This window comes from Falco biarmicus, chromosome 9 (assembly GCF_023638135.1).
Source record: "Falco biarmicus isolate bFalBia1 chromosome 9, bFalBia1.pri, whole genome shotgun sequence".
Lineage (NCBI taxonomy): Eukaryota > Metazoa > Chordata > Aves > Falconiformes > Falconidae > Falco > Falco biarmicus.
In genome coordinates this window covers 53648968-53661117 of record NC_079296.1, presented here as the reverse complement: position 1 = coordinate 53661117, position 12150 = coordinate 53648968, and the positions used below count along the sequence as shown (strand labels likewise).

General features: G+C 36.8%; 1 protein-coding gene across 7 annotated transcripts in view; it reads right to left on the bottom strand.

Moving 5' to 3' along the window:
- Positions 1–7069: 7069 nt before the first annotated feature.
- The window catches only part of PTPRE (protein tyrosine phosphatase receptor type E), a 109138-nt gene continuing 104057 nt past the window's right edge, over positions 7070–12150 (bottom strand). For all 7 annotated transcript variants that reach the window (XM_056351227.1, XM_056351233.1, XM_056351230.1 and 4 more), the window contains 2 exons: positions 11756–11891; positions 7070–10264 (listed from right to left, as the gene is read on the bottom strand). In XM_056351227.1, the coding sequence (XP_056207202.1) occupies positions 10190–10264; positions 11756–11891 (211 nt within the window). In that variant the 3' untranslated portion in view covers positions 7070–10189. The remainder of the gene's footprint in view (positions 10265–11755; positions 11892–12150) is intronic.

Below are 12150 nucleotides of genomic sequence, written 5' to 3'. Positions count from 1 at the left end.
CAAAATATACCCTGCATAACATACATAAAGTTTGAATTTCTGGTATTTTTTCTGTTCTATTTGCTAGCCACCAAACATAAACTGGAAACTAACATTTGAACCTAGTTTTTATCTTTTAAGATGACCACTGGAAAAACATCCTGACATCCTGAAGGGGCAGTGTAGGTTCCAGCTTCCACAGTATTTTTGATACACACCATAATATCAAAGTCATATAAAACCAAAATATTTCTGTTACCAGACTCCTTCATGAAGCAAACCTGATATTTATCATAACTAATTTCAGCAAAGACAGACTCGCTCAATTCATTTCTTTCTACCCAACGTCACACTTCTACAGTTCCCCATTCCCACCCCAGCCCCAGATAGCTGGGGGATCTCCAAGGGAAATTAGACAGGTTGTCAAGTGATGCCTCATTTTTCATTTCTATAATAAATATGCATCACTGAGTTACGGAATCTGGTGACCTTAATTCCAAGTTAAAGGTCTACGCATGCATGGGGGAAAGAGACACAAAGGGAGACAGGCCTTTCACAAGGTCATCCAGTATTTTGTGCTTCAGGCGATAAAATTCTGCTATTCAGATATTTCACAAAGCCAAACACCTTTTGATATTACTACTATTTTATGTAATTATCTAGTTTGCCTCAAATACTATTATTTTATGTGGTATGATGACTTTAGGGTACTTTAGATGTGATACAGCTAGATGTAAGCAGCTTTTTAATTTTTTTTCCTTTGAGTTAAATTACTCTGAAGTCTATTTTATGAGCTTTGATGGGGTTTTAATTCAGTTCAGCATATTAAGTCATGACCTTATTATTATACCTTCAGCTTGTCATGATAGCTTCATGCTACTAGAAAATCTTTAGTATTTAGATGTAAAACATTCAGACAAAATTAGAATTCTCACCACTGGGTATCACTGCCAATAAACAGTAAAGTTAGATCCTTCCTGGGGGTCTTTACAAGTGCAGTTTTCCTGAACAATGCTTCTAAAACAAACAGTTTATACCAGTAAAACTCTTTGAAAGCCTAATTGATTACAGTCTCCCATAGCCCACATCTGATCAAACTGAGCTGGACAGCAAAAAAGCAATTTTCCGGCTATCGTTATATGGCATTGTCATGTTGACAAGGGCTTTGGTGATTTTTTAAAAAAAAAAAAAAATCTGCAGTATGCCAATAATTGCATATTCTGGCATGATATACAGTGGTTTATTAGTGCACTTACCGCACAGAATCCTGTCACACCCTTTGTGATATATGTCTCTGCAAACACAGCAACACTTCCAGGACAACACAAATGATAATAGAAGTTTTAAGCATGCCTTTAAATCTTTAAATCTCTTTTCAAGAGCAGCAGTGCTCTCTTAAATAGCATATATACAATTATCTGCAAGCGTAGATCTATAGGTGGAAACAAACAAAAAAAAAAAGACATTTTCTCAAAGGTTACATTTTCTGTTAGGTCAGTTTTTATCTCTATTTAATTTACTAGTAGTATAAGCTGACAATTACAGCTACATAAGTTGAAGTAAAACTGTCAACTTTCAAAAATGTGTTGAAAAGTATTTTATTTTAAATCAGTGCTTGAATCTCCTTGCCAGTTTTTTAGAGATTTTTAACTTACTCAACCAATTAAAAGGTAATTAGGAAAACCACTATTTCACTAAGAGCCACCCTTATGGATCTGTGATCTTTCTCAGGACTTAATGACCAGGCTTATTAGTGCAAGAAGGTGGCCCAGAAAGGCTCCTGATCACTAAAGCATACTGGGGCTGAAGTCTTGGGCCAAGAGCAGAACAACAACAAAATAAAGAGAATTAATTACAAAAATCAGCATCTTAATTCCTCATATGAAGACTCTTATACAAGGCCATTTGTTCTAATTTCTGAACAGGTTGATCTGGAAGCACTTGAATGAATGAAGCTCATTTCTCACAGATTTGTACTACTGCAATTTTTTAACTGGAAGTCTAAGAAAGCACAAGTTCCAGTTTTTGTTTGGGGGGGGGTGGGGGGGGTGGTTGTTGTTGTTGTTGTTTTACTGGATTAATGCTTTTGTAATGTATATAGGTGTTAAGTAAATAAGGCAGTAAATTCAGGCAGAAACTTCAGTATTAGTGAAAGGCCATCACCACTACCCAGCCCCCATTTTTAGGACACAGAGTTACCTTTGAATACAGTAGCGCACTCTGACTGCAGCTGTCATTTGCCCAGCAGATGTACACGACAGAAGCAGGGAAATGGAAAAGAGGCACAAACAAAACAGTGATAAGCCTTGCTTCTAGAATTGCCAAAACTAAAAAAGTTCAGATGGAATTATAGCTGGTAAGTATTGATTACATGGCTAATTACAACAAAAAAAGTGTTAATGTAGCCATGATTAGCATGAATTCAGTTGCACTGTCATTACAGATGAGTTCCGATTTTGATTTAATTTACAAATTTTTTGTTGGGCACTGAAAAAATATATCTACTTCAGGCTACTCACACAGCGTAAAGCAAAGTCTAGAGATCAGCAAGTTATTGTGTGATTAATTTGAACATTTATTGTTTTGCAATAGACTTCTCTTAAAACAATGGTTTATTACAATGACACATTATTGCACCTAAGATTTTCTTAATGCTTGTATTCATACACAGAAGCTAATTTTGATGGATTATTTCATGTGTGAGGAATCTCCATGAGTTTATGAACAAATGGGATATGTTTTCCAAAATGGCTTCTATTCACATTTAATAAACACTTTGAAATAATAGATTTTTCTTTCAAATGTTGAAAGAACCAGCATGACAAACTACTAAGAGAAGGAAAACTGCAAAAGATCAAACTTCCATATATGATGTGAAGCCCTAATATTTTTAAACAAAAATTTCTGTGTTTCCAAAATCAAAGTTCATCTTGAAAAGTAGCTTTCTAGTAGGCTGTTTTCACATAAAGCCTTCAAAGCCACGAAAGATGACTGGAAAGCAAACTACACAATGTCATGGTGAAATATATAATTTTTAAAATGTGAATTAATACTTTGTAGTTCATACCTGGGACCGGGCATGTCTTTGTGTCTATTACAACAGACTTGCAAATTACAAAGTTACAGAACTGCTCATGTAATATCTAAGTGTACTGCTTACCAAAAATGTATTATTGACAACTCTGGATACTAAAACAGTGAAAACCCTCTAATCTGGGAACAAAACTCCAGGAAATTTTGCCATTAACTTCAAGAGATTGCTTGTAATCCTAAAGGCAACCATGAAATGGATTTTGCACTGCCCTTTCAGTCCTTTTGCATATCTGCTATTTGGGTAAGAGTTGGTGATTTGTACACCTTTTTATTATGACCGGGGTGAGATTCCACTGTATTCAGCAAATTACATCAACATCTACTTAAGCATGCTGTACTCCATGAGGGAAGGAAAGCTATTCCACACGCAGCCTCCTTGGAAACAGCTTGTACTTGATCCATAGGCAACCACATGGTTACCATAAAAATCTCAACTAGAAAATGCTAGTATATAATTCTGAGGCAAAATAACATGAAAGAAAAAAATAATCATAGAATCATAGGATGGTTTGGGTTGGAAGGGACCTTAACAATCATCTCATTCCACCCCCGTGCCCCGGGCAGGGCCCCCTCCCCCCAGCCCAGGCTGCTCCCAGCCCCATCCAGCCTGGCCTTGAGCACTGCCAGGGATGGGGCACCCACAGCTGCTCTGGGCAGCCTGGGCCAGCGCCTCGCCGCCCTCACGGGGAACAATTTCTGCCTCACAGCTCATCTGCATCTCCCCTCTCTCAGCTTAAGGCCATTCCCCCTTGGCCCATCACTACAGGCGCTACTAAAAGGTCTTCACAGAGACTAAAACAATACTGGTGCCCCCAAGGAGGCAGAACCTAGTCTTCTCTCACGGAGACCATGAGCAGGACAGACACACACCCCTGGCTGCTCACTCGCTGCCTGTTGTGCTGAAACTCGAACTGTTCTGCTGCACCGTGCCTGCTGGTATCGCTGCCACCACGAGCACAAACTGAGCTTCATAATCTGATACAACTGCAAGTGTGCTAAATAATTCTTTCTCAGGCTCTTCCAGACTGGTACAGTTTTGCTTTCTTTGTGTCTACCCAACTGCCATGAAGTCATGACAGATCTTTTGTTCAATGTTTAAAAATACTTGGGAGTGTGACATTCAGGAAAATGCTGGAACAATTTTTAATGCAATGGGAACAGGTGAAAAAAAAATATGATTACTTGTGAAAAGAACTTCCCTGGCAAAGTCTCAATTTGATTAATAATTTATTAATTCTCCTACTCTGTGCGAAGTAGCACAGAAAACGTATAAAAGTCATTATAAGAAAGCTCTTATGGAACTATCTAAATTACAACATAATCCTTTAATACCTAAGATGGAGAACATCCACAGTGAAGTTCAATTGCCTGAAAAATTCTCAGATGCATTGAACAATTTCTGTATTAAGGAAAGCATAGCTTAGACTTGACATATATGCCCTATACAGAACAAACATGTCTCTGATATTGCTTAGTTTATATTGTTTAAATAACCTATAAAAATAAATATATTTCATGAACAGTTCACAATGAAAGTGTGTTTTTTCTAAAAGCTGAGTTTCTAAAAACATAATCTTCAGCATCACAAGGTGTAAAATGCATAAAAACTTGATAAAGCAGCACAAGGTCTTTATAGTATGTCCTTGTAAAAAAACCCGTGCACATTCTCATCAGGTGAGCCAAGAAAAATTAAACTCTGGAGAAGTGCACAATGATAACATTTAGTTCTGACATGTAATTAAATAGAACTGTATATATAAGCAAGATCACAAAAGATACAGGCTTCATACCTTCTGTATAGTTTTATTATTTTTGTATTCTAGTGAAGTCTTACGATCCACCTGCTGTTACAGATTCGTCATTAAAGTGGGACATAGTAGAGAACAGAGGGCATTTGTTGTGAGAAAAACTTCCACACATTGGATCTTACGCTGTCACCTCACTGAAATCTCTTTTATGAAATATCAGAGGCAAATATGAGAACTTTGTCATCAATACAGTATCTAAACAGCCATATTTTAGCTGCTCTAAGGAGGTGAGGACCAAGCTATCCCAAGTCCTTTCTACAGCTTTGGATTTCTTGTTAAACAAACCACCATACCTGGCTGTATGTTAACAAAGATGCTTTTCACTGTAGATCTTTAATACAGAAACAGACCTACAGAAGTGCACTAAGGTGAACACAGGAAGAAAGTCACTCCGTCTCATAGTTTAGCTTGAATAATCTAAAAGTGGCGACTACTGCTAAACAGACCTTATGACACTAGAAATCATGCAGATCTGTAGTAATCAATAATTATGATTGTCCATAATAATTTAAATTAACCAATGATTAATTAATACATGATTAATACTTCAGATGCTTCTATTTTCTGAAACGACACAAAGGCATCTGTCTGGTCTCACACACAGTTAACTTTCAGTGGGCTCACAAGCTGTGCATCTTGATACCTGCTAAGAAGTATACAATCCAATCACACAAAATACTCCAACAGCTTATTAGTAGCTTTTGCATGTAATGAAAAATATTACTCTTAACTTGGTACTATTTAGTGTCACAGTAAGAAACACTAATATTTCCCTGAACGCTAATTTCCTAAAGGCTCAACATTTCAGTGTCGTGTATCCCTGTATTTAAAACTCTGCAGGCAAATTATTGATCAGTAAATCCATCTTTCCGATGAAGCAGAGACATCTCTTCAGGATGCATGCGCTTACTATTTAGAAAGCAATACTGAAGTTACTACTGGCAAACATGTTGTTCCAGTTATTCCTGGATGGTTCAGTTTGTGTTGAAAGCAGCACGATTACCAAACGCAAGGACTTAAATGTTGGAACAGCACACAAGAACAATGCATAATCTAAAAGTTCTTCCAAACATGCTTGGGAAAAAATAATCAGAAAATTGTCATTAATTTGAGAGTACTTCCCAAATGTTAGGTGTCTGGTGTACCCGATGAAACAGGCCTAAAGAGGCGAAACAGAAATATTGCTTCATTGAACGATAACTTGGCAAATGACATTCAATCTTTTCAAATCTCAGTGATAGTAGCTTGACATCAGGTTTGTAACCTTTTAGCGCAGTTACTCCCAGTTCACATAAATCTACCCTAGCACTTGTTACAACAGCAGGCCATCTTGATTATTTTTGGCACGAAGTCTGATATCAAGCCTGTTGAAATTAACGAAGAAACTGCTGTTAAGTAGAGTGGGTTTCAGTTAACGATGGGTGACGTATAGTTGAAAGTTAAGCTACTATTTTTATCGTGGTATGATACCACAGTAGTGTACCACAATATTATTAAAACTTACAGATAAAAGAACTGAAAGATTTTGTGTGCTGTGAGTGAGCTCCCCCCATCACTAACCTCCCCATTAAGGTGAAATCCCATCTCCCCCACAGACCGAAACCTGCTCCTACACAGAACCACAGAGTGGCCAGAGTTGGAAGGGACCTTTAAGGTCATCCTAGCTCCAACCCCCTGCCATGGGCACAGCTCCCATCCCATGGAGCAGCCTGCAATGCAAAATGACGCTGGTGCCCCCCGCTCCTCCCCACCTCTCTCGAAGGGAGCAAAACTCGCAGCTTCCCGCAGCTCTGCCGCCTCGCTGGGAGGACGGGCTAGAAGGGCTCAACCAAAGAGCCACCGCGCTTGGTGCTGCACCAAGTTCCCAGAGGAACGACAGTCACGCAGATACTGCAGGGGCAGGCCTTGAATCGTCACATTTGCACTCAAAAGGGAAGGCCGCGATGGGGCTAGTCATGTCAAAGCTCCATACGGTCAGGTCTTACTTATTAACACAGTTTGGGAAGACCTGGCCTTCCAACTGCTATCGTGAGTTTATATGCACTTTATATGCACAATGCTTCAGTTCTGACATCAGTCTGAATATTCCTTCCAAATAGCTGCAGATAAGTACCGAAAAATTATTTATCTAGATAATGGATTTCAACTCTTTTAGAATACTTAATTTAAATGAACACACAGTACAGGAATGAAATTAAAAGATTTAAAGAAAGTAATACAGTTTGAGAATAAAAACGAAGCTTTGTTCTTGCATCAGAATGTATTAGATCTTGCAATTTGCATATACAAATAATTCAGCAACATTCACTGGCATTAAAAACACAGCAAGATCAAATTATAAATGTAATAAAAGAAAATAATAATAGCTGAAACTGTATAATACATACATATATTATAAAGATTTGACAAATTAAATACAATGTGGTTATACAGAAAAGTTTCCATAACTTTACATTAAAAATGGTACTAGGGAAAGGAAAACATTTCAAAATACACGGGTGATCAGGCTCATTTTAAAAGTTTAAAAAACTGATACGTAAAAATACCCTAAAAAACACTGGTAATTACAGTATGCATTCTTCGTTAAGGCCCAATTCAGCAAAGCACTTAAGGGATTGCTTCAGGAACAAAGAACCTATGGTACTTAAATGTTTTGTGGAATAGAGATGTCATAAAGCGAACGCTCAAATGCTTAGGTGAACTGGAACCTATCTTAACACATGAAAACAGACAGTCAAGTCACATAGTGACCAAAACCACAAACAGATCAGAATGTACAACTTCTAATCAGCTATTTGGCATTTTAAAGTAATTCCATGCAACAGAGGAAAATTTAAAAGAAAGGTCATATATATTATATCGAAATACAGCTCCCCAGTTACTAGGCTGCTGTGATAAGCAGTCTATTGACTAAAGACAAGAACTGCAAAGCAAGCTTTTCAAATTAAACAAAGTCATTGAGTAGCTACATTTGTGACTTCTGAAATATATTCTAGGTATTTGTTTCCTCCTAGATATCTTAATAGAGTTAGCAACTCAAATCTGAGTACCCACTGAGTATTTGATGTTTCAGCTTAACTCCATCCTACTACTTGCTGTAAGGACAGAGCTGCCTGTGCCCCGCTGCAGTAAACCCCTGCAGGGGTGGGGAGGCACAGGTCCCCGCTAACAGCGCGCCACATTGCTGCTGCGTCATGAAGTTTGCTTGATGAAGCAACTCTTAATCCAAACTTTTATTAAAGGACCCAAACAGACAAATTATTTTTCAAATTTAAACTAAATGTTCGGAAAGATCCTGACATTGGAATCTAATGCGACCAGAAAATACACTTCTTTGGAAAACGGTGGAAATTCCTTTGCATTACTTTCTATCATCATTTAACCTCTCTGAGTCTCCCTGTGCTACCAATGATCATACTGAAAACCCCACTGTATTGGTTTCCATACTGAATTTATTTGATGGCTTTTTAAAATTACGTAAAATTTCGGCATGCAGTAGTAATGTAAACTTACTTAGCATTCCGTTTTGTTACTCAACACTTTCTTGGCTTGAGTGCATCTTCTCATAGCAACTCACAACAAAGGTTTAGTCTTTAAACAATCTTTTTTAAGTGCATAATTTACTGTACAAATAAATACAGAAGTGCATTGACGGGAAGACAAGAAGCAGTAAATGGCAGTGTTCAGAACAGCGTGCTTAGAAATTTCTGAACCACACCTTTTCCATCCAGTACAAAATGAGAGGTGTGAACACCTTCCCATTTCCTTGCATTGTTACAAAGTGTAATGCTATTTGTTATCAGAAATGAAAAATGGTCATGCGATAAAATAGTGCAAGAACAATAGTGAAATGATCGATGTAAGCTGCTTATTTTAAATAAGGCTTTTATGTTTGCATTGCAAAAAAACCAACCAACTGGACAAGACAGAACTATTGCATATTAGTTATGTAAAGTACATATTCGCATATTTTGTGCTCATTAATTCATATATGCATTTTAAAGAGTGAAAAACATATACTTTTTAATTATTCAACATTCGGATGCCCTGTGATTTTTGGAATTTCTAACCTACAACCCACAAGCATACCGTGGGCAGGGCTACGATAAGACTTTTAAACTTTATTTCACCAATTATATTATCAGTAGTACTTTCATTAAAAATATATCTATATACATGATCATATACCCCTTCTGGATAAAGGAAGTATTCCTTTTTTGATAATATATATGTGAGGGTAAGAATGTAGAGGAGCTTTTTGCTACAACACTTGAAGTTGCTAGCATTACACTGTTAGTAAAATGTTTTTTCATGATTTTAGCAACCACTGTTAATTATTCTATTAAGTCAAATCAAAGAATAAGAGTTCATCTCTTGATTTTCCTTAAAGAAGTGGGAAATTATGCAGTTTTATGTAGAGAAGCTTTAAATCCATTTCTGACAATGGCTATAAAGCCTCTTCAAGTAGACAAGTTCAGGTGCTGCAAAATATATTCTTCTGATATGCAAAATATTCTCAAAATAGTGGTAAACTCACATTATTGTCTTTCTAAATTGATCTAAGCTGGTGTAATATTTAGGAAAACAAAATAAATGGACTTTGAAAGTTCTATTAAATAAAAAATTTAAATCTCTATTTTTACTGATGATAATCTTATTGACAGTAAGACTCAAAATAGAACTGCCATCAACCTGGAGGTTCTTAAAAACAGACTTTAAGAGCAGTTCTATTTTTTCAGTTGGACTGTACAGTATTACAGATGAAAGGCCATATTCTGATACCTTTATCATTAATAGCACTTCACTAGAACAGTCTGTTTGCCTCCAATGAGACCCTTTGTGAAACAAATTACTAGCATAAGCAGGTTATCAGAATGCGTCCCCAAATAAACATCCATTTTAATCACAAAGAAAGGTTTATGGTCAAAACATGTTTAAACATATGTACCACAATTCACTTTTTTAGTATGAAATGTAAATCACCTGTGTAAAGGTTCAAGAACTGGGAGATAACGTTATCGATAAGTATTTATAAGTGGAAAAATTCAAAGAAATAACCCCTCAAGAATTAATTTAATGTTATTTAGAATAAAGATTTCTATACCATTTTATAGTGATATACTGTATATGAACATTATACTTTGCTTTAGAAGGTATTTATATTTAACAAATAACTTTATACAGCAAATACAACTTTTAGAGCAAACACAAGGTCATATTTACAGTACAGTCAATCAAAATGACATGGAATAAATTAACAGAATATACAACTATTTATACAGACAAATTAAAAAATAAGGCAGGAATTTTCATTTGAAATTAGCATAATCAGAAAATATGTCAATGAAATCTTGTACCACTCTGTAGCAGAATTCATACTGTTCCTGAAAAACAATAATAAAAAAAGTGCTTTGGTTGCATCATACAATTAACACTGGAAAAAAAAATCATTCTTATGCAAATCCTAGTGATAAACGTAACACGTTCTACCTTGGACCGTTACTTGGACCAGTAGCTGAGGACCGTTCTGTTCTGATTTCTACTTACGTATTTATTTTTTTTTAAAAAAAAGCAATGGTACCTCGCTCTTTTGTCCGATACAGGCAGACTGCTGCTTTTCAGTTAAAATGATTTCTTTAATCTTTCTAGGTGATAGTTCTTAAACTGAACCAATTATTAGACCTGTCTTCTCATTTAAATGAAGCAGCTCACTGTGCCTGGCTGCTGCCCGGCTCACACTAAAGCAGGTCACTCCTCCTGTGCATTCCCCAGGAAGCCTGGCTCTTCAGCTTTGGGCTTCATCTTCTGAGCTTTACAGCAGAAACCAAGCGACAATATAACTTCTGACAAATTAACATGAAATGCATAGATCATTAAAAAAGCCCTACGTTTATTTTTCTGAAACAGAGTTCCCCTTGCAAAGGCTGTCTATTTAGCCACTGCCTATATGTTAGCCTGCCGGGCCAGTCCTCTGCATCCTAAAGACAGGATGCATCCTGATCTTCCTGGCATACTGATATGCCTTCAACATGATTTGCTGGATTACAAAACCTGGAACAGAACAGAACTGGCATCTGAATTCACTCATGCTGGAAAGCAGAGTTTAGCAGAAACCTTTCTGCAGGCTCAGCTGGGAATGTCTGGGGCAATTACACCCTCAACTAACATTATTAAATCACGGAGCCAGAACCCCAAAAGAAATATTTCATCCCTGTCTCAGCATGACTACAGATAATCCAATTCTACTTCCTTAGCCCCTTTCTTCCTACCTGTAATATGGAGAACACATCTACCTGAAAAAGGTGTTTTGAGATTATTGTTTCTAAAGCAGTTTCAAATTACTGATTGGAAGCTGCTATCAAAATACAAAATACCGGCATTTTTATATATTTTCCAAAAATATAAGCCTAAAACCCCCCCAACTTTTAGATGTTTATTCAATAGGGGAAAGTGTCTGGACACAACTTCACATAGTACTTGTAGATTACTGTAAAGAAGTCAAAGATACTTCTCCCTTTAAGTGACCAACCTCAAGCCAATGTAAGCTCACACATTTTAAAGGTAAGGAGGAACAACTGATACATGGGGTTAAAAGGCATTTACTTCATATGTTTTGTCACCTGCAACATTCAAAAGATTTTGGTTTGACTGTCTCCAGCTGCTGCAAGACACAGAATGTTGAGCCAAATTATATTTTTAGAAATGCTATAAAAAAAAAAATCTGTAAAAATACAGATTTCTGATAATACCTTGTACATACACAGCCATCATACATTATTTATTTCAACCTGCAAGAAAATCCTTTGTTCTCCTCCCACAAGAATATTTACAAACATACATCCTTTGACAAAGATCTGGATTGCTAAATATCATACCAGTGTTTGCACCATATGTGGCCTTTGCAGTCTTAAGCTCTTCACAGCTTGAAATACATCTAAGAGCCCTTCAGCCTTCACTCGTTCCAGAATATTGCTGAGTGCTATGAATGTACCTGTTCTTCCAGCGCCAGCACTGCAACATAAACACATTTACTTGACATACAGTAATATAAAAATGAAAAAAAAAAAGTGACGTAGAAGAGCTAAATATTACTATTAGCCAACTTCTAGTCATTTTTTTGTGTGCTTATTTTGTCACCACAGCTATGCTAAGAGGGAGAGAGAATTAATGGAAATTAACTCTGAGCCAGGCCGGAACCCATAAAGGCTCGTTACTGACAGCTTCTGTACGAAGGTGGGAGATCCCGAGCTGGCTGTGGCAGCACACGGAC